Source organism: Episyrphus balteatus, chromosome 1, assembly GCF_945859705.1.
Source record: "Episyrphus balteatus chromosome 1, idEpiBalt1.1, whole genome shotgun sequence".
Taxonomy (NCBI): domain Eukaryota; kingdom Metazoa; phylum Arthropoda; class Insecta; order Diptera; family Syrphidae; genus Episyrphus; species Episyrphus balteatus.
In genome coordinates, this window is record NC_079134.1 from 157,945,699 (window position 1) to 157,965,089 (window position 19,391).

At 30.3% G+C, this 19,391-nt stretch overlaps 2 protein-coding genes across 2 annotated transcripts in view; one reads left to right on the forward strand and one right to left on the reverse strand.

Annotated features, from left to right (window-relative positions):
- Positions 1-318: 318 nt before the first annotated feature.
- LOC129919836 (putative serine/threonine-protein kinase STE20-like) lies at positions 319-5,620 on the reverse strand. The gene is made up of 4 exons (XM_056000910.1): positions 5,163-5,620; positions 2,124-2,558; positions 1,824-2,060; positions 319-476 (listed from the first exon to the last, which is right to left on the reverse strand). The coding sequence occupies exons 1-4, from the start codon at positions 5,476-5,478 to the stop codon at positions 406-408; spliced, it is 1,059 nt and encodes a 352-aa protein (XP_055856885.1). The 5' UTR covers positions 5,479-5,620; the 3' UTR covers positions 319-405.
- Positions 5,621-7,788: 2,168 nt separating this feature from the next.
- Positions 7,789-19,391, forward strand: part of LOC129907691 (ornithine decarboxylase antizyme) — a 44,729-nt gene continuing 33,126 nt past the window's right edge. The window contains 1 exon segment of the mRNA XM_055984014.1: positions 7,789-8,007. Coding sequence (XP_055839989.1) covers positions 7,982-8,007 — 26 coding nt within the window. The 5' untranslated portion in view covers positions 7,789-7,981.

A 19,391-nucleotide genomic window follows, 5' to 3' on the forward strand; every position in this document is an offset into this window, starting at 1 on the left:
CAACCAAAAGTCAATGAAAAATTATTTGGAACCTTCTTTTTCATTTTAAAACTATGATACATTTATTAGTAATTGACCGTTACAAACTTTGACATCAAAGAAACTAAATTTTTAACCGTAGAAGCACCGTAATTATAAAAAATGTTATTTTGATGCAGGCACTACTATTATTTTGAACACAGCTGTATATACGTATTAATTAGAAATTATGCATTTTTTGTATAATTTATTAGAAATAAAAAATGAAGTGTTTTAACAAATAAAAAATAAAATGTGTTTATTTTTGTTCTTTTTTTTTTAATAATAGAAATAGAACTCTTAGAACGTACGCATATGTGCCATTTTTATTGAGAGCACCTTTTTTTGATAAACTTTTTTTTATTATTTACATTATTTGATTATGTATTAAAAATCCCATTCGAAATTTCCATTCATATTGATATCGGCAAGTTCGCTGCATATAGTTAAGCTTTCATCTGAAAAAGAAGTTGAAAAAGAAGTTTTTAAAACTATCTTTTATAGCCATTTCTAAGTCAAAAAATTAATAGAAAGACGTCGCAACTTGGTTTAACACTAAAGAGCAATCTCAAAATCATTACCTAAACTCCTCGAAATTGCAAAACTAAGGAAACTTGAGGGACCTCTGCAACAAAAACACATTCACACCAAATTACTATAGAATTTTTTTTTTCAAAGTTTTTAAACCAAGGTTTCAGTAGGTAGGTACGACGTTTTTCAGGGCAAAAACCTAAGGAAGTTTGGAATTTTTTTTCCGCTAGTCTTTGTTAAACATTTTTAATCCGTTAATAGATACGGCCCAATTTCAAGCGGAAAGATGTATTTAGCTATTTTTTTGCAAAAATATGTATGTTGAAAAGCGGTTTTTTAATTAAAAAAAACTATTCATAATTTTTGTATTTGTTGATACAGCTATGGATAGAGAAATAGCACACTATTGAGAAAATCGTCCGATCAAATTTCGGACATGTACTTACTTACTTAGGGTGACCAGCGCCGTAAGGCGGCTACAATCCGCTGTGGATTTGGGCCTCAACCAACAAGCTTCGCCAGCCAGCTTTCGGACATGTGCAATTCTTTTAATATATTTTGTTTTTATTTGGGTATATTATCAAAATGAACGGATCGAGACTAAAAGTCTAAAAGTACCTTATTTTGGTTGGTAATTTGTACTTGAAGATTATCTGGCATTGCATTTCTCATTTCAGGTGTTTTTGGTAAGTTTTAAAAAATCATTCAAGATATCTCCTAAAAAGAATGAAATACATTGCTCTTATTAATGTATTAATTGCTAGACTACCGATTTTGAGGTCCTAACTAATACCGTGTCCTAAATAATAATCGGTACCAATTTTACAGTACTAGGGCTTAGGGCCGGTTTGTTCACAGTTGATTATCTTTAATCAAGGATTCTTAATTCTCAATTAAGGGGAATCTGTAGTAACCAAATTGACGATTGAACCCACTCTAAACAAACTGGCCCTTAGTACTTTTGTGAAGAAATCACTTCGTACCGATTTGAATACTAACGATTGGTATACTAACTAGTTAGGTAGGATCTATCTAGGACCAAGTCCTAACTAGTAGTCAGTTCTACAATGACAGTTTTAGGATCTAGTACTTGAGTGAAGAAATGATTTGATACTGATTTGACTACTAACTTAAGAAATAGGACCGGTATTAGCGCTAGGACTCTGTAAAAAAAAAACAGGCCGTGAGAGTATGTTTTAAATGTTTGATAATTTGCTCCAAAGACTCCAAATATTTTTTTTTATCTCTATGAATTTTAATATTGAAGTACATACCTCTTAATTGTGTATAATCCATTGTTTCCAAACCAAATCGTGTCAATTGATCTAAAATACTAGTATATCGACATTGTTTAAAAAAGGGATGACTTAGAAGTTGCATAGCACTGCTGCGATTGGTGGGACGTTTTTCCAAGCAACTTTCAGTGAATTGATGAAAATCATCCGAAAATACACGCTGACTATAGATATGACCTGCTTTAACAACCATTGTGCTTTCCAGCATTGATGCATCTGAAAAATATAAAACATAGAAAATTAAACTTTTTCATGGAATCCAAGATTCTTCTAACTCACCCATCATCTCTTCGCTGGGACAAGTAGAACGATCGAGCAGAGTGGGAACATTTCCACGAATCTTTTCTGTGAACATAAATGTTGGTTCTATATCGGCATAAGGTTCCATGCCATTGGCCAATTCGCATGATGTTATCCCAACACTATAAATATCTGATTTTTCTGTATAACCAATCAAGTTCTGTTCAAGAACCTCCGGTGCCAACCAATTCAGACTCTTTTTGCTGAATGGCGCTAGATTGTGTAAAGTTTTGGCACGTTCTCCATGCGAAACAATGCTCGTACATTCCCTAAAACCAGAAATGACTGCTTTTGTCTGGTTAAGGAGAATATGACTACCACGAATGGATCGGTGGATGTAACCTTTGCGATGAATGTACTCTAGCCCAGCGAGAACATCACGCAATATTAAAGCGACAAATATTTCCGGGAAACCTTAGAACAAAAACGAAAATAAATAAAAAAGTGGACTGTTTAAAACTTAATATTAAAATAATATTAGATTGCTTTGATGTGATTGGACCCATATTGCAAAAAGTTTTAATGACTCATTCCAACAAGTTATTTTCCCAATATTTTAAAAAGAATCTATGATAATTCCCATACCTAAAGAACAAAACAACAATAACTGTGATAAATTTAGAAAGTGGCTTATTAACAATTATTTAAATACGTATCGATTAATAACATTCTTATTCAAAATCAGTCGGGATTTCGTTCAGAGCATTCTTGTGAATGCTTATATTATGACCCTAAAAAAACCCTGAGACATGATAAAAATAAAATAATTTCCGTTTTTATTGACTTTAAAAGAGCTTTCGAAACAATAGATCGATCGTTACTCTTAATAAAATTTAAAAAATACGGTGTAATTAACCAACAATTAAATTGGTTTCAAACTTACTTGACTGATAGAACTCAACGAACTAATTATAAATGAGTGCTTTTCCAACAGTGAAAATACTTCTTTCAATGTACCACAAGGAACAATAGTAGGCCCACTTCTATTTCTCCTTTAAATTAATGATATACATATCGTCGGCTTAAACCTGCTAACTCCCACCTGCTAACTCCACATAAAAATGATTTCAAAAATTGATTAAAAATACAAAAAGCTTTCAAATCTTATCAATTCTTTTACATTTAATAGTATGAAATCTAAGGAATAACTCTATGCTGACTTGAATTAATTCAAACATTTAGAAATATTTTATTTTTTAACAATTTTGTCACGAGTGTAAAAGTGGAGTTAGCAGGTTTACACTCTAAGCCGACGATATATAAAATTATAAAGTTCTGCACAATCTCATTGTTCGCGGATGATGCACTTTTATTTGTTTCCGGGAAAGATTTGGTGGTGATAAACGGAAATTTATACTCTGATTTAATTTAAGTTTGTGAGTGGTTAGAAATGAATAAGCTAAGGCCCTTATTACGTTTGCCAAATATCAATTGATAGATAAACGATAAACTTATCAATTGATATGTAGACATTTTGGTAATACGGTTGTCAATTGAAAAATTTTTCTCTATTATGAATAAAATAAATGTTAATAAAACAAAATCTATGGTTATAAACGTGGAGTATTCTCCAAACATACTTAATAATAATCAAATTGAACAAGTTCAATGCATTAAATATTTGGGTGTTATGATAGACAATAGGTTTGTTCGTTGTGAGCTCTAGGGCACTCTGGGTCGCTCCGAATTCCAGAGTTGTTTCCTCTGTGTTCGATGTTCGCTCTGAACGCACCCTAAACAACTCTGGGTATTTTGTCAGAGCGCGGAATTCAGAGTTATCAAAATCAAATCAGCTGTTGTCATTTAAGAAAAAACAATTGTTTGGAGTGCGAAAAGTGATTTTTCGTTTGTGGATACAAAATTTGTGTGGTAAATATGAGATTTATCACGAAATTCATGAAATAAGAAACTAAATAAAGAAAAAAATGTCAAAACAGAAATCAGCTGATGAAACTAAAGCTCTAAGGTGTTCGATGTAAAATAAAACCCGAGAAACTTTGATTTTTTTACAGTTGACTCAGAGTGCCCTGGAGCGGGAAAACAAAGAACAGACCTAATGATCTGAATTTCAGTTACCACTTTGAATATATAGTAATAAAGATAAACGTATACAACATATACAACTAAGCACTTAGCATCATTTTTTGTCATTTCTAGTATGTAGGTCGTTGCACGACAAATGGTCGGAAAAGCACATACCAAGCACTGAAAAACTTTCCCCATTGAACAATTCTGTCAAGATCGGAGTTTAATGAATTGGTCATAAGTTGTCGCTGAAGTTCCACATCCGAGGAATTGGGGGACGAATTTGAAAATAGGTATGAGCAACTTAGAGTGCTGTCATCAGCAAAACAATGAAGCTGGTTAGAATTTATTTCTATAAGGTCGTTGATAAAAATAAGGAAAACCGTAGGTGCCTTGAGGAACGCCAGCATTAATTTCGTGGATATCTGATTTGAACACATCTAATACAACTTGTATTGAGCGGTTCGAAAGAATGTTTCTAATCCATTTGATCAGAGAATCTTAGAAACCATAACCATACAATTTTGAGAAAAGAGCTTGATGCCAAACTCTATCGAATGCTTTAGAAATATCTTGGTTTACCCAAAGTTGAAGAACACCTCTTCAAAACTAAAGGAGATATTAAATCGGGACCAGAAGATTTATTTATGTCGAGATTTGTTTAGTATTTTTTCAACACAGCGAGTACGAAAGAAAACTTTTGTTTTCTCACAGCTCGACAAACTCTTAAGAACTGGAGCTGGCATAAAACTGTCAGGCAGCGTGAAGTTAGCGGCAAATTGTGTTGCAAGAAAATTTGCTTTTTCCAATGATCAAACTATTGGAGTATCGTTGAAAACGGGCGTTGGGATAGAAGATTCGGATGAATTTTTGATGTTTTTAACTATGGACCAAAAGTTCTTGCTGCCCTTTCGATATATCATACTAAATAAATGAATACATACATCTCTTAACAACTAGTTCCTAGTTTATCAGTAAAAACAAACAACTTACCGGTACTAAAACAATTCCTGCTGGTGTCCTTGCAACTACCAAAGCACATAAGTGGAGCAACTAAATGCATTTCGGCAGCATGGACAAAAGCCGTGTGGAATGATAGAATATTTGGATGATTAAATTGACGCATAGTTAAGATCTCATCGCAAATCATGTTGCTCTCCTCTTTGGAGGCTTTGTCCATGCGATATTTCTTAACTGCTACATGGTGGGAATTCGGGATGTACTGGCTAAGGAATACTGTGGCAATGCCATTGCAACATTTGGCTAATTCTATTTTTAAATCATAGTCTTTGAGATTGGAACTGAACATTTTAGGAAATTTCAGAAACTAGTTTTTTTTTTTTTTGTTTTGTTTTTATTTTGGCTTTGTTTTTTTCTAATAAGAACACAATTTTGTTTGATTTTGTAAACAAAAAATAAAAGCCGACAAGAAATTTTTGGTTTGTGTTGGAAAAAAAGTATTGGAATTTGAAAATCTGTCAGCTGTCAAAAATGTAGGAAAGGTTGAAAGTAGAATTTTATTGGAAATACATATATTGGAAAAGGTACATTCACAATGACGATTGGAAAACATATTTTTTTTTAATAAAACGTTTTAAGGATTTTTTTTAACAAACTTTATAAACATTTGAGTGAAACGAAAAATTTTCTCCAAACTTGAAAGCGAAAATGCTAACAAAATAAATATCAACGAGTATTCCGTCAAATTCAAAATAAAAAATTCGAAATTAAATTGAAAACGAGAAAAAAACATCAGAAACTAGTTTTTGAAAAAAAAAAAATTTTTTTTGGTTTTGCTTCAAAACTTATTTTCATGTTTTTTCTTGAATGTTTTGATTTGTATTTTTAATATTTTGACTTTGACATAATACCCGATGGTATTTTTTGTTTACCTCCCAACTAACACTTCTTCTGTAAATTGTAAATTGAAATTTCACAGGTACGACTTTTTAAAGAGCTAGTAAAGAACTTGCTGCAGAATTTAATTGGTTATAGAATTTTGAACTTGTTTAAAAACTTTTAATAAGTTGTTTAAATACTGTTAAAGAAACCTAACCTAAGAAGGCTTGTTTTTCGGATAAGCTTCGGTTAATGAACTTAAAGAAGCTTTACAGAAATGATCAAGTTTTGTATTTGATTTTTGGTATGGATAAAGAAGCTCGGACATTTTTTTGTAAATAATCTAGCTCGGACATTTCTGCTGTTTGAACTGATAAAGTAATAATGAATAAATATACTAGGATGGCTGAGTGGGTAAAGTGGTGGACTAACAGCAAGCAGATACTAAATTCGATTCTTCAGTGAGGTAAAAAAATAATATACTTTTAAAATTATTATTAATACGTATACGTTTACTAAAATTTAATGGAATGTTATATATATTTATGTAATTTCAAATTAAAAGATGAAATCCATGATAAAATTCATAATCATTCATTACAATTGAAAAAGAAATTTTTTTAATTTTTGTTTCTATAATTATTTCGATAAGACTTGTATTAAAGAGCTATACAAGCTCTTCAGAAGCTATAAAATGATTACTAACTGGCTAAAAATCCTCGCTAAAATTAATCTTTGGAGGAAATTTGTATGAAAGATAAATTTTAGAGCGATCTGCGTACTGGGCTCAATATTTCGAATCACTTTTCCATGCGATTTTTCCGTATCGCTTCAGGAGCGAATGTTTTAAATAAAAAAGTGTCATCTCCGTCAGTTTCCCAAAAAATTAGATCACCCTGTTTCAAAGAATAGTTGGAATAATGGAAATTGGAAATTTCATGTTATTAATTCCAGTTTTCCAGTATGAAGCAGTGCTACCACTTTGTGTTTTAAAAAAGTACTGTAGGTTATTTTCAAGTCTTTTTTGTATACCTAAAGTACATCTGAGAGGAATGTATTTTTTAAGTGTAGGGTAGGTATTTTGTTAGATGAAGGCTCCGTGAGTTAATAAGAATTGCTTTGATCTTACTTACAACCTAACATTAGTACATATTGTATTATTCGGATAATAACAGATAAGAGAGGAACTGAATGTAAAAACAAGTAAAAACGGGTATTATGAATGTAAAATATTCATCGAACATTGGACAGCCTTTATCTTGTTGAGTGACAACTCAATATAAAAAAATAACCTTAATTTCTTGTATACCTATGTTTTTGTAAAAGCGATTAAGAATTTGATAAGATATGCCAGCCTTACATGAGAAAGAAGGGATGAATACCTTTTAAGTATTTTGAATTTATATCTCTCGTTCTTTCTTCCAACATGTGCCTCTACTAGCTACCTAAGAATATTTATTGTGGACTTTTATGATTACGAAAACGCACTCAAAACAACATAATGATTATTATTATTATTTGTTGTTGTTGTTTTTCATAACTAATTATATCTCAAGATAACTATCTTTAACCTCATGATAAGAAAAAATAATATAAAACAATCCGTATTATAAAAATAATACAATAAAATACCCAAGACAACCAAATATAATACAAATTCGTATTAAAGTACACACTCCGATAAGATAACGAGAGAAAAGTGGCACTCCCAATGCGCACAAAAAAGAAGTAGTATATATGTAATTTTTTTTTTATTATAAAATAGCAACGTCATCGCTAACTGGAATATCAGTTTCTTAACGGAAAGCAACCTAAACAGTTCGCAGCGGATAAATTCGCGGAAAGTTTTTTTAAAATCAACCCCAAATTAAAAAAAGTTTACCAAGTCTCACAAAGTTTTTTGTGTGTTTTTCTACAAATTCCTTATTTCAATTTTTTGTGAAGTTTCAGTTAATAAAAAAAAAATTAAAAATATGCCTTCAAACATGAATAATAAACTGTAAGTAAAAATGAAAGAAAAAAAAAGTAGTGTTGAAAAAGAAGAAATAAAAATGAAGTGATGATATTGGTGGTAGTCGAAATTTTTTTTACATAAAAAAAGTTCTTTTTTTTTCTGTGAAAAGAAAAAGATGAAGGTTGTATAGGTTGAGGGGTAGGGTGGGGTGTCTTTCATTTTTTTTTTTACGTCATAGTAAATAATATCCAACTGTCTGTGTCGTTTTCCGTTCTCTCCCATGACATATGACAGTTATATATATGGAAATGTGTTGTAAAATATTTGACCAAAAAAAAAATTATGGACAAAATTCTCTGTCATTGAGATGGTATTTGTAAGTAAAGTAAAATAATTAAAAAAACATCCTCACCAAAACACCGTTTAATCCGAAAAATTTCACTTAAATGTTTTGATTATGATTTTTTTTCTATTTATTTTATTTTCGTTTTCACGAAAAAAGCTCATGGGAAGTTTCCACATCATACATGGCCGCCATGTTGTTTTTATTCGCCATTACATTTTTTTTCGTGTTGTTGTTTTTTTTATACATACATAGACAAAGTCAGTTGTTGTTTGTGGAGAGAAATACACCGTTGTCTCACGAGACAGGTTTTTTATTTTTTTATTTTTTATCCTTCTCCCGTTTGCACTAACAACAATGGATTATGAATTTATGTAGCTTTAATGATTTATGTATAAGAATTCATTTTTTTTTTTTTTTTGAATTTTATGTAGATGTATGACACGCGGTAAAGTGTGTTTTGAAAAACATTGTGGTAAGTATTTATAGATTAAAAAAAATGATTATGATGAAATTCGTATTTGTTTTTTATTTTTGAGGTTATCCACTAGGTTAGTTAGGTATAGGTAGGTATGTATGTCCAGACAGAAAATGTAGCTAGCGGCTAACTGTGGCCCTCGCAAGTTTCATAAGTTACGCCTCAATTTTATACAAAATAAAAAGCTTAATCTTTAATTTTAAATTTAAAACGTGGTTATGATTAATGGAAATGGAAACGTGTTCGTTCTTAATTTTGAATAGAATTAGGTACCTATGTACCTTAAATAGATAAACTATAAAGTAACGAATAAAAATGATAAGAAAATAACAAACTGAAAAAAAAAAAAAAATAAATAAAAAAAAATTGTGCCTTTAAGAACTTCAGCATATCCGCATGGAAATATATTTCTAGGTATATGAAAATGAATAAAAATAAATGTTTGGCAAACTTGCGACTAGAGTTCGCTCAAAAATAAACTCTAAAATAAGAAGGTAATTGAGTCAATATAATAAAGCTGAAGCTCAGAAAATGGCTTAAAAAGATTAATAATGTTAGAATCGACGACCACAAATTCTAAATTTACCTTAGTAATGCGCTCCAATTCTAATTGCGGGCATGCATAAAAAGAAATAATTATGATGATTGGGTAATCAAGCGCGGTGTGCATTACTAAGGTTGAGTTGATTCAACTTTTGCTTTAGCTTTTTCAACCACGCTAATGTTTCAAGCAATTAATGTCCAAATTTATATATGTCGATATAAAACGGTACAATTTACCAAGTTTTTTTTTTTTTGTTTTTGGCAAGAAAAGGCTCCGTGTTGTCTGATATCATTTTTACCCTAGACCATACAAAACTCTCTAAAATTTGCAAATATTGCGTCGGAAATTTGAAAATCTCTTAATCGAAAAATCCCAAAACCACCTTTACTATTTCACTATAACAAAGGGCAGCAATTCCTTTAGCTTTTTGATAGAATGATCTTTTCGCGAAAATATTTCCCCGGAAATTTTTACTCAGAATAACAATTACTGATTGTACAAGCCAACAAGGTTTTTGGTGCCGAGACTAAGATATACTTTTCTATATAGGTTTTAGATGTGCTGAAGTCAAAAATATCCTATCAGCTCCCGTTTTTTGAAATACTACCGTTAGAAGATGCAAGAAAACGTTTTTTGATTCAAGTTAAGCACGTCAAAAGCCAATAGAAAAGTATTTTTTAGGCCAGTGTTGTTAAAAGTGGTAAAAATGAATTCTAGTGAACTAAATAGGTATGTATTTTGAAACAACAACCTAATCCAAAACGAGCTAAATTGGTCAAGTCCAGAGATGGCAAAAATGCGATTTTTTTTTATTTCCTACATTTGTTACGTCTACTACATAAATGAGGTAGTAAACGTAGTTTAATGTAGTTAACGTAGTTAAAAGTAACAGACGTAGCGCTAGACGTCAAAATGTAGTTTGAAATGCCAATTTTACCACCAAATTGTCAAAATGTTATTCAAATCGAAATACATAACTGTGATAGTGTGAATTTGAATAGAATATTTGAAACCAGATTGACTTGGGGTGGTTTCTATGAAAAGGTTTTACTTTACTTAACCAAATTCTCACGAAAACACAGCTATTGTGGTCCAATATTTTTCACTCGTTAATATTTATTTTAAATATTTTTGAAATTTAACGTATTTTATGTAGTTATTACACGTAGCAAATGTAGGTAGTAAATGAAACAAATCAAGTGAGTAGTTTATTCGATTAACTACGCGTAGTTAACCGAGTAGATTACCTGACGTACTCTGCCATCTCTGGTCAAGTTCAAACACCAATTTGACGCTCTTCTTTTTTGTACTACGAATCATATTTAAAAATTTAAAAATGTTGGCATAATATAAAAAATTAAAACAAATTAAACGATTACATTAATGTTAACAACACAAATGTTTAAACAACTTTTTCAAAAAAAGGCAAAACATTTGACCAATTTTTTTTTCCAGTTAGGTACCTGACGGTTTTTAATTTAAAGTTTTAAGTTTTTTCCCGTTAAAACTGTTTTCAGGGAAGTTAGATTTTCTTGAGATCCAGCCTCAAAAAATACCAAAGGATCATGTGGCATAAGAGTAGGATGTTTTTTTTAGAGACGCTTTTTGCTTGTTTTTCGGCAAAATGCACACGATAGACTTAGTACCCATAACAGTTATGTGGCTTGTGGATGTGGGTAACATAAAATGAGGCATGTTGGGAGTGTCTTTGATTCGGCTGTATAATGGTGGATTTACATACGTCTGCATTAAAAGGAGATACAGTAATTAAGATTCACAGATGTTGGATAGAGAGAGAGAGAGAGAGAGAGAGAGAGAGAGAGAGAGAGAGAGAGAGAGAGAGAGAGAGAGAGAGAGAGAGAGAGAGAGAGAGATGAAAATGTAGAGATCTTCATAAATGCAGATTATAGGAAGATTATGGCGAAGACTACTCGTCTTCATCAATGCCTCTCCTTCATACGTACGGATTTCAGGTATAATATCTATCCCCCTTTACTTTTCTGCATGCAGACGTATGTAAATCCACCATAAGATAGAAGTTCTTGCAGAGCCTAGTTGGTTAATTTCAACTCAAAATCTCTGTTTTCTGCAGTTTTCATTAAAGCTATAAGCCAAAAAAAATTTTTAATATTCAATTCAATTCCTCATAAAATGTACTAAAAATCAGCCTACTTTTTTTTAGAAAAACAAAAATCTAACAAATCAATTTCTACAATTCTGACAAAAAAAAATGTTAATATGGATCAATAAAATTAAATGGTTTATTAAATAAACATTATATCCTGAAACTTGAGTTACAAAATTTGAAGTGAAAATTTTAGATCCAACTTTCTGGAAAAAGCTAGTTATGTTGTCTAAAAGGATTCAATACGGTACAGTGCACTTGTGACGGTTAAGTTAATGACTAGCTTAAAACGTCATATACACTGAATAGGTATATAAATGAAATACAGAAATTAATTTTTACTTTTTTTTTTTGAAAAGCTATCAAGTGTCGGTTTTTTTCCACTCTTGCTTACCAAATTCCCAAATAAAACAAACGACGGCAAGAAAAAAATGGAGCAATTAAATGACAAAGCTGTTTTATGTGAAAGTGTGATGTTTGTCCTACAATCTAAAAGACTTGCGATGCATTTGATAAGAAATTGATAAGAAACTTTTTTAGACAAAAAAAAAAAAAAAAAATCGGAGATATTCCAATCTCATTTTTTTAGAATAACAAAACGTATTACTTTGTTTTGGTCTTTTTTAAGTGCCAACGACACGAAAAAAATTAAGGAGAAAATAAATTTGTCAGACAAAACATGAGATGCTACCAAATTATTTATCCCTTTAAGATATAGTACCTGGGTGACCGAGCTTTGCTCGGTATCCTTAAATGTTATAATATAACTTTCAGTGAAAAAATTCAAATGTAAACAGCAATTTTTTGGAGTGGGTTTGAGTTTGCAATGACCAGTTTTTTCGCGGGTTACAAAACACCACATTCCCACTTTATAATCCAGTTTATTTAAGTTTGAATATACGATCAGCAATGAATAGAAGGGTTACAGGAATCTGCATTATCGAAAATGCTTACAGCAATGAGATCTCTTTTTGTTCAAACTTTAATTTTCGGGTCAGAAAGTTTTGGATGGTGAATATAAAGTTAAGCTTTTTTTCAAGTTTAGCCTTGTATGAAGAAATACTATTTTTATCCCTGTTTTTTTTTTTTTTTTCTGTATCAGTGGATGCTTTACTCCTTTCTTTTTTTTAACTTATGTATACAGGTTATGTATGCTGATTGGGGAACTTAAGGGCTCTCAGAATTTGGAACCTTGTTCATCCCGAATCCTTACGGTTTTCGATTTAATGCAATTCTTGTGAAATTTCGAAAAATCCCTACTTGGCAACAGTATTCTGCTTCCTGCGGCCATTAATCAATAATCGCAAAATATTACAATTTTAATTCAAGAAAACAGGGTTTTTCAGAACAAAAAACAACCAACTGAAAAACCCTGTTTTGTTGAATTCAATTTGTAATATTTTGCGATCTAACTGCAACTTTGGAAACTTTTATACTTTTTTGAAAACTACAATAAGAGGGCAACTTTTTAAAATAATAAACCATTCTCACACCGAAAAATTTTTTTGCGGTGTTGGTCGCAAATAAAAGTTAGAAATAGATTTTTTATAAAACTTGAAACTGTTAGTTAATTTGCAGCGAAATGGTGTATGGAATACAAAATATTTTGATTAATTAATTGTTCCTAATTATTTGACAATGTCGTAAAAGAATTTTAAAAAAACAAAAATCAATAATGGGCGCAAGAAGCAGAGTACTGTTGCCAAGTAGGGATTTTTCGAAATTCCACAAGAATTGCATTAAATCGAAAACCGTAAGGATTTGGGATGAACAAGTTACCAAATTCTAAGAGCCCTTAAGTTCACCAATTAGCATATTTCGTTTGATCCATTACTTTTGGGACACCCTGTATATTATAAGATTGACATTAGGTCAACGGTGTTGCTTTTTGTGAGTTATTTTGTTCTTATACGTTAACAATAGTCGCATTAAAACGAAAAAAAAACGTAAAACAAAGATAATTAGTGATACCAAATCAACAAATTACTTAAAAGTTTCAATACATGATCAAAAAAGTCATGATCTAAAAAATTTTGTTTAGTTATTGTAACAAAAAGAAAAAGAACAATGCGTAACACATGGAACCATCCTTCAAAAATTTATTGAAATCGTTGAATCTGTCTCCGCTAAAAAAAAAACTAATATAAGAGAAAATACTTCCAAAATGTTGTATCTACCTAGAGGACCAAACCCTGAAAATTTCATCGAAATCTTTAAAGTTGTTACAAAAAAAAAAATTCTATATTTAAAAAGTGGGCTTGGCAGTGGGCGGATTTAAAAAAGAAAAAACTTCCAAAACTTTTTACTTTCTTAGATAAACAAACACTGAAAATTTCATCGAAATCGTTAGAGCCGTTTCCGAAAAAAACTTTTATGTTAAAAAAGTGGGCGTGGCAGTGGGCGGATTTTTCAAAAAAAAAATTCCAAAACTTTTTACTCGCTTACATAAACAAACCCTGAAAATTTCATCGAAATCGTTAGAGCCGTTCCCGAAAAAACTTATATGTTAAAAAAGTGGGCGTGGCAGTGGGCGGATTTTTCCAAAAATACTTCCAAAACTTTTTACTCGCTTATACAAACAAACCCTGAAAATTTCATCGAAATCGTTAGAGCCGTTTCCGAAAAAACTTATATGTTAAAAAAGTGGGCGTGGCAGTGGGCGGACTTTTCAAAAAAAAATTCCAAAACTTTTTACTCGCTTATATAAACAAACCATGAAAATTTCATCGAAATCGTTAGAGCCGTTCCCGAAAAAACTTATATGTTAAAAAAGTGGGCGTGGCAGTGGGCGGATTTTTCCAAAAATACTTCCAAAACTTTTTACTCGCTTAGATGAACAAACCCTGAAAATTTCATCGAAATCGTTAGAGCCGTTTTCGAGATCCCAATTTTATATATATTTATATATATATATATATATATATAAACAATTTTAGCTCGTTTAAAGTTATAAGATGTAGCTTTATCGAAAAATATGATAAAAATCAATAATATGAACCTGCATACCGAGTTTTCTTCAATGCTAATTTCAAGTTAATCAATTGTTTTGAAAACTCGTCGTTTTGGTTTCAGAATCTACGAAATACATTTCAAATTGTATTTATGACCATAAATTTGGTTTTTGGTTTCGGAATCTACGAAATACATTTCAAATTGTATTAAGATAGTGACCATAAATGTATGCTAGCGATTAGTCGATTACAAAACCTTGAGGACCATAAATCACTTGGTAACACAAATATACCCAAAACAGCTTATATTATATACAAAGCGGAGTCATAATTAGTTAATAGCTACAGATTTATCGACTCTTTGAAAAAAAAAACAAAAACAAACATAGAAAATAATCATTTTTCACAAGCTAAGACAATAAACCAACAAAAATTGAACCTAATTTATATGTTTCACATAAAAATAAATTGATAATAATGTGTGTGATAATAAATCGTACGAAGTTAATGCTTAATAATTAAACCAGACGATTCCAACCGATAGCATAAAATATAACGATAACATTTAATATGATTTTGTTTAGGGTTGTACATACAACATCTATAGGCTTTAATTTTATATAAACTTATTTCTTTGTTCAAAGTTCTTTTGAAAGTCATTCATACCTGTTTTTTCTATCTACACAAATACCCACTTATCACTTATGTACATTTATATGCATACAAAGTGTGATGTGTATTTGTAGTTGTGTCATTTTTTTTCTTCTTCAAAATGCGGTCATTGCATTTGAAAATGTTCGTATCATTCCTTGGTAACTTTCCACTGAATATTAAAAGAAAAAGTACCAAAGGTAGAATTGTAATCATCGTTGTCATCATCATTATAATGGGGAAGGAAATACAATAGTAGCTAGGTGCAGCTGAACAAATGGAACAAAGATAGATAAACGACGAGTACTCGTACTCATGCACTCAAGTTGATGAAATCATAATGATAGAAGATTACATTTGATGTAGGAACTAGGAATAGGAACACTTTTGGTAGTAAATAATATCGCATTTTACTAGTCAACGTCAATGTTTTTTGATGTTCCACATAAAAAAGTAACACATTTTGTTTAAAACGAGATTGTAAACTTTTTTCAAATAAAATCAATTTAAGAGAAGAAAGAACATTAAGGGAATACAAAATTAGGTGTTATTGCGGCTATCGATTAGTAATGTGTATAAGAGCTTAGTTACAGAACCATTTCGAATTTTTGGAATTTAACTTAATTGTGGAACTTAAATTTTTCTTATTTTTTTAGTGTAACTGTTTGTCATGTTGTCATCACGATAAACTTGGTTTATAGTTGTTTCTATTTGACGCTTTCTGATTTTGTTAGAACGTCGCGTGAAAATAATCTTATCAGTTTTCACAAAGTAAAAATGTACCTAATCCGTTAAAAAAGTCCTCTGCTTGACGAGGGTTTAACTTAAATGCTTCGTAACCTTAGGAATTAATTCTTTTTTACTGAAAGAAGTGAATATTTTATCTTAAATTAACCACTTAATTTAATTTCTTAATTAATCGCCACTCGAGTACCGATTTTTCAATTTGCTGATGGCTATCGGACTGGTAATCGACTTTCACAATAAGGGTCATTGTCTCGTGACTGATAACACAATCATTAAAACAGATTTATTCATAAAACTGTTTTGATAAGAGACAAAACAAATAATTACATCTATATTTAAATTTTATTCATGGCGTCGTTTTATTTAGATACGGATTCCTCTTGCCTAGCTTCTACCTTGAAATTGCTTTTGTTGGCAAAATTTGTCATATGTATTTGTTAGATTTTATTCAAATGTTTTGCAGTTCGTCACATGATGCCTCCCCGTCTAAGCAAAAAATCATTGCAAATACCTAACAAGCGCCACGTTTTGGTACCGTTTTGGTTGTTCTATCATGTATGCGTTTCCTGAACAATTTTAGAAATGACGCTTAAAATATATAAATATTTTAAATATTTTCTAATTCCAGTTGGACCAATATGCTCTAAACAAAACTTCTTTATATTATTATTATTTATTAATTTTTTATATTAGAGGATGACGAAAAAGTTTGTTAATGATTCCTGAACAAAATGCTATTGTATGACTTATGTGGTCTTTCCATGACCAATTTATTTTATATTGCTAGTTTATGGTCACATGATATCATTAGTTGAATGTAATGTAAGCAAACGAAATTGGATAACTTTAATTGCTTGAACGGCATTAATTTATTGCTTAAATAATTTCTTATTTAAATAGCGATGTCGTTTCATCTTTATCAAACAATATTTTTTTTTTTTTTAATTATTAAAACAAAATTTATTATATGCCATATTTTAATACTGCATAAGCCTATAATTTAAATGAAATAATAAAGTCTTTAAGTTCAGTCACATAAAAGAAAATTAATCAAACACTACAAAATGTGCAATTAAGCTTACAACTACAACAATTAATAAAATAAATCATTTTCTTTAAACTTGTTTAATATAATAAATAAATGTATAAGTATAACTATGTAAAGGTCCCCTTTTCAAGAGAAGTAGGTATTTTTTTTGCTGTTGATTATTGAAATTTTAACATTGACGTTGAATGTTTCACAAACAATTAAGAACAAATATTTGTTGCAATAGTGTTGTCATCAAGACTACGCGTATCTTGTAATCAGACAGACAGAGTATATTCTGATTGATAAATGTTGTTTCACAGTGCCGACACTATATAATTTACAAATAAAGTGAACAACTATATGCCTTTTAAAATTTAAACAAAAATTGTATTAAAAACATTCATGAAGTCTAGTATGTATAGCAACAAATCGTTGAGTGCAGCTTCAAATATTCAAATTCGTATTGTTTTTGATGGAACTTTTAAAAACTATTGTTCCAGTCTTCCAACCAATTAAAGACCAATAAGAAATTTTGTTCTTAAATTTATTTTTATTTATACTTTTACTTTAAAAAACGCGTTTCTCTCTTTGGGATATTATTTGCGTGTTTCAAACTAAGCAATTACTGTCATAAAATACAACACAAACACAAAGTTCTCTTTTGTAATTTTAACATTCGAGGTCAGACAAATTGAACTTAATTTTATATTAGAATGCTGGTTGTCTGTTTATTTTCTGTTTCAGTTGTGTTGTATGAATGTATGCACTTTATTAAATTTCCTGTCGAACGCGTGACTAGCACGCGATCTTGGTAAAATCAAAATTTGATTGAGCAATCACTTAAATTTATTTAACGAGCAAATAAATAAATTTGTCTTTAAATAGTATTTTATATGTACATGTAATTGAGAAGGGTTATTTACCAATTATAGATCCTAATAACATTTATGCATGTATAAGACGAAACTAAATTGATTGCATCATGTCAATCAAAATCAAAGTAAAATGCACATACGCACATATTTTCTATAGACATTTAAATTCAAATACATACAAACTTTTTGAGGCTGTAATCAGATCGATAGTGTGTCAGAAAAAAGAAAAGCTACTGTTTTCCGACTACCCGAAAGCACACCCACGTTTATGCTTCATTTGGAAACTGAATTACCTCTTCTCCATATATGTACGTTAAAATTTTCTCTAAATCCTGATATTATTATAACTTTCAGATTAATGCCTTCCAAAAATCTTAGCAAGGCATTTAATTAACCGAAAACAAACATTTTTCAAAGAATGGTTGAGATTGGGAGATAAACAAGTTATTGAAATGGTGGGAGAAATCCCACAGAGCCTGTAACAGTACTTTAACAGATAGTTAGTTTTTAAGCTGACTTCAGTAAACCGAAAATCACATAAAAATCAAATAACTTGAGAGGTTTGAAAATCAAGTATTTTAAAGGTTGTGGAATAGAATAAGGTCAATACTAAAAAAATTGCAACCAGTTTGTTTGCAAAACTTTAAAGAATTGCAACACTGTAATAGAAACCAATCACTGTATTTTATTTCAAAATTGCAGAATAGTTTAGTTTTTGTTTTGGCTTTTTCAGAAAGTTGTAAGTGGTCTTATCTGTTTAACCCAATAAGCTAACGATATTTGAATACTGGTTAAACAAAGATAGTAAAATCTTGATGAGCTATTGTTGTTTTTATTTTAATTATAAAGTTGCAACAACCGCCCGCCATAGTTTGCAATACCTTGAAATTTAAAAGATTCCCACAATCAGAGATCTTCAGATGAATTTAAACCATTGGTACTGGTTATTGTTGTTGTTGACAAGTCACAGTTTCGCTAAGCTATAGGTTCAAGAGAATTCAAGCCACCAATGTTGATTGATCATAGAAAGCAAATCTGCTGTTAACTGTGTTCATGGTCAATCTACAGAATTCATATAGATTTTATTTTGAATCACTGAATTATTTCATGGCTGTTAGAAATTTTACAGTATGATGCTAGAGTAGACTAACTATGTACTTATGTAATGTATGCGAGTTATTTGAGAGGATTAACAATTTTAGACATAACTTTATTAGAGCTTCGTTGTTTCTTTTCAGAACTGGTAAAAAGCTTACATAGTACCCTTACAAATACGATTTGTACTCTTGATTAAAGACACTAACTAAATTTACCTGTTGTAATATATTAGGCCTCCATACAAATTAAGTAAGAGTAGATGGCGCGGCGTCTGAGAAAAAGCGATGTGTTCAGTCAGACTATAAAGTATAACTAAAATCAACATCTGTCATCCATCATTATTAAAATTAGTAAATCATCTGAAAATTTAAAATTATCTCTTACTTAAAGTAATATTTTATTAAAAGAATGTTTAAAGTGTAATCTTCTATTTATAATTCGCAACATTTTGAAATGATGTTTTTTTTAATAATTTATTTTTGAAATAAAAACAAAACACGAGCTGTTGTTGTTTTTATTTGAAAACGTGCAATTTCAATTATAAAAATATTTTTGGTATTTTTCGCTTTTATATAAATAAATATGTA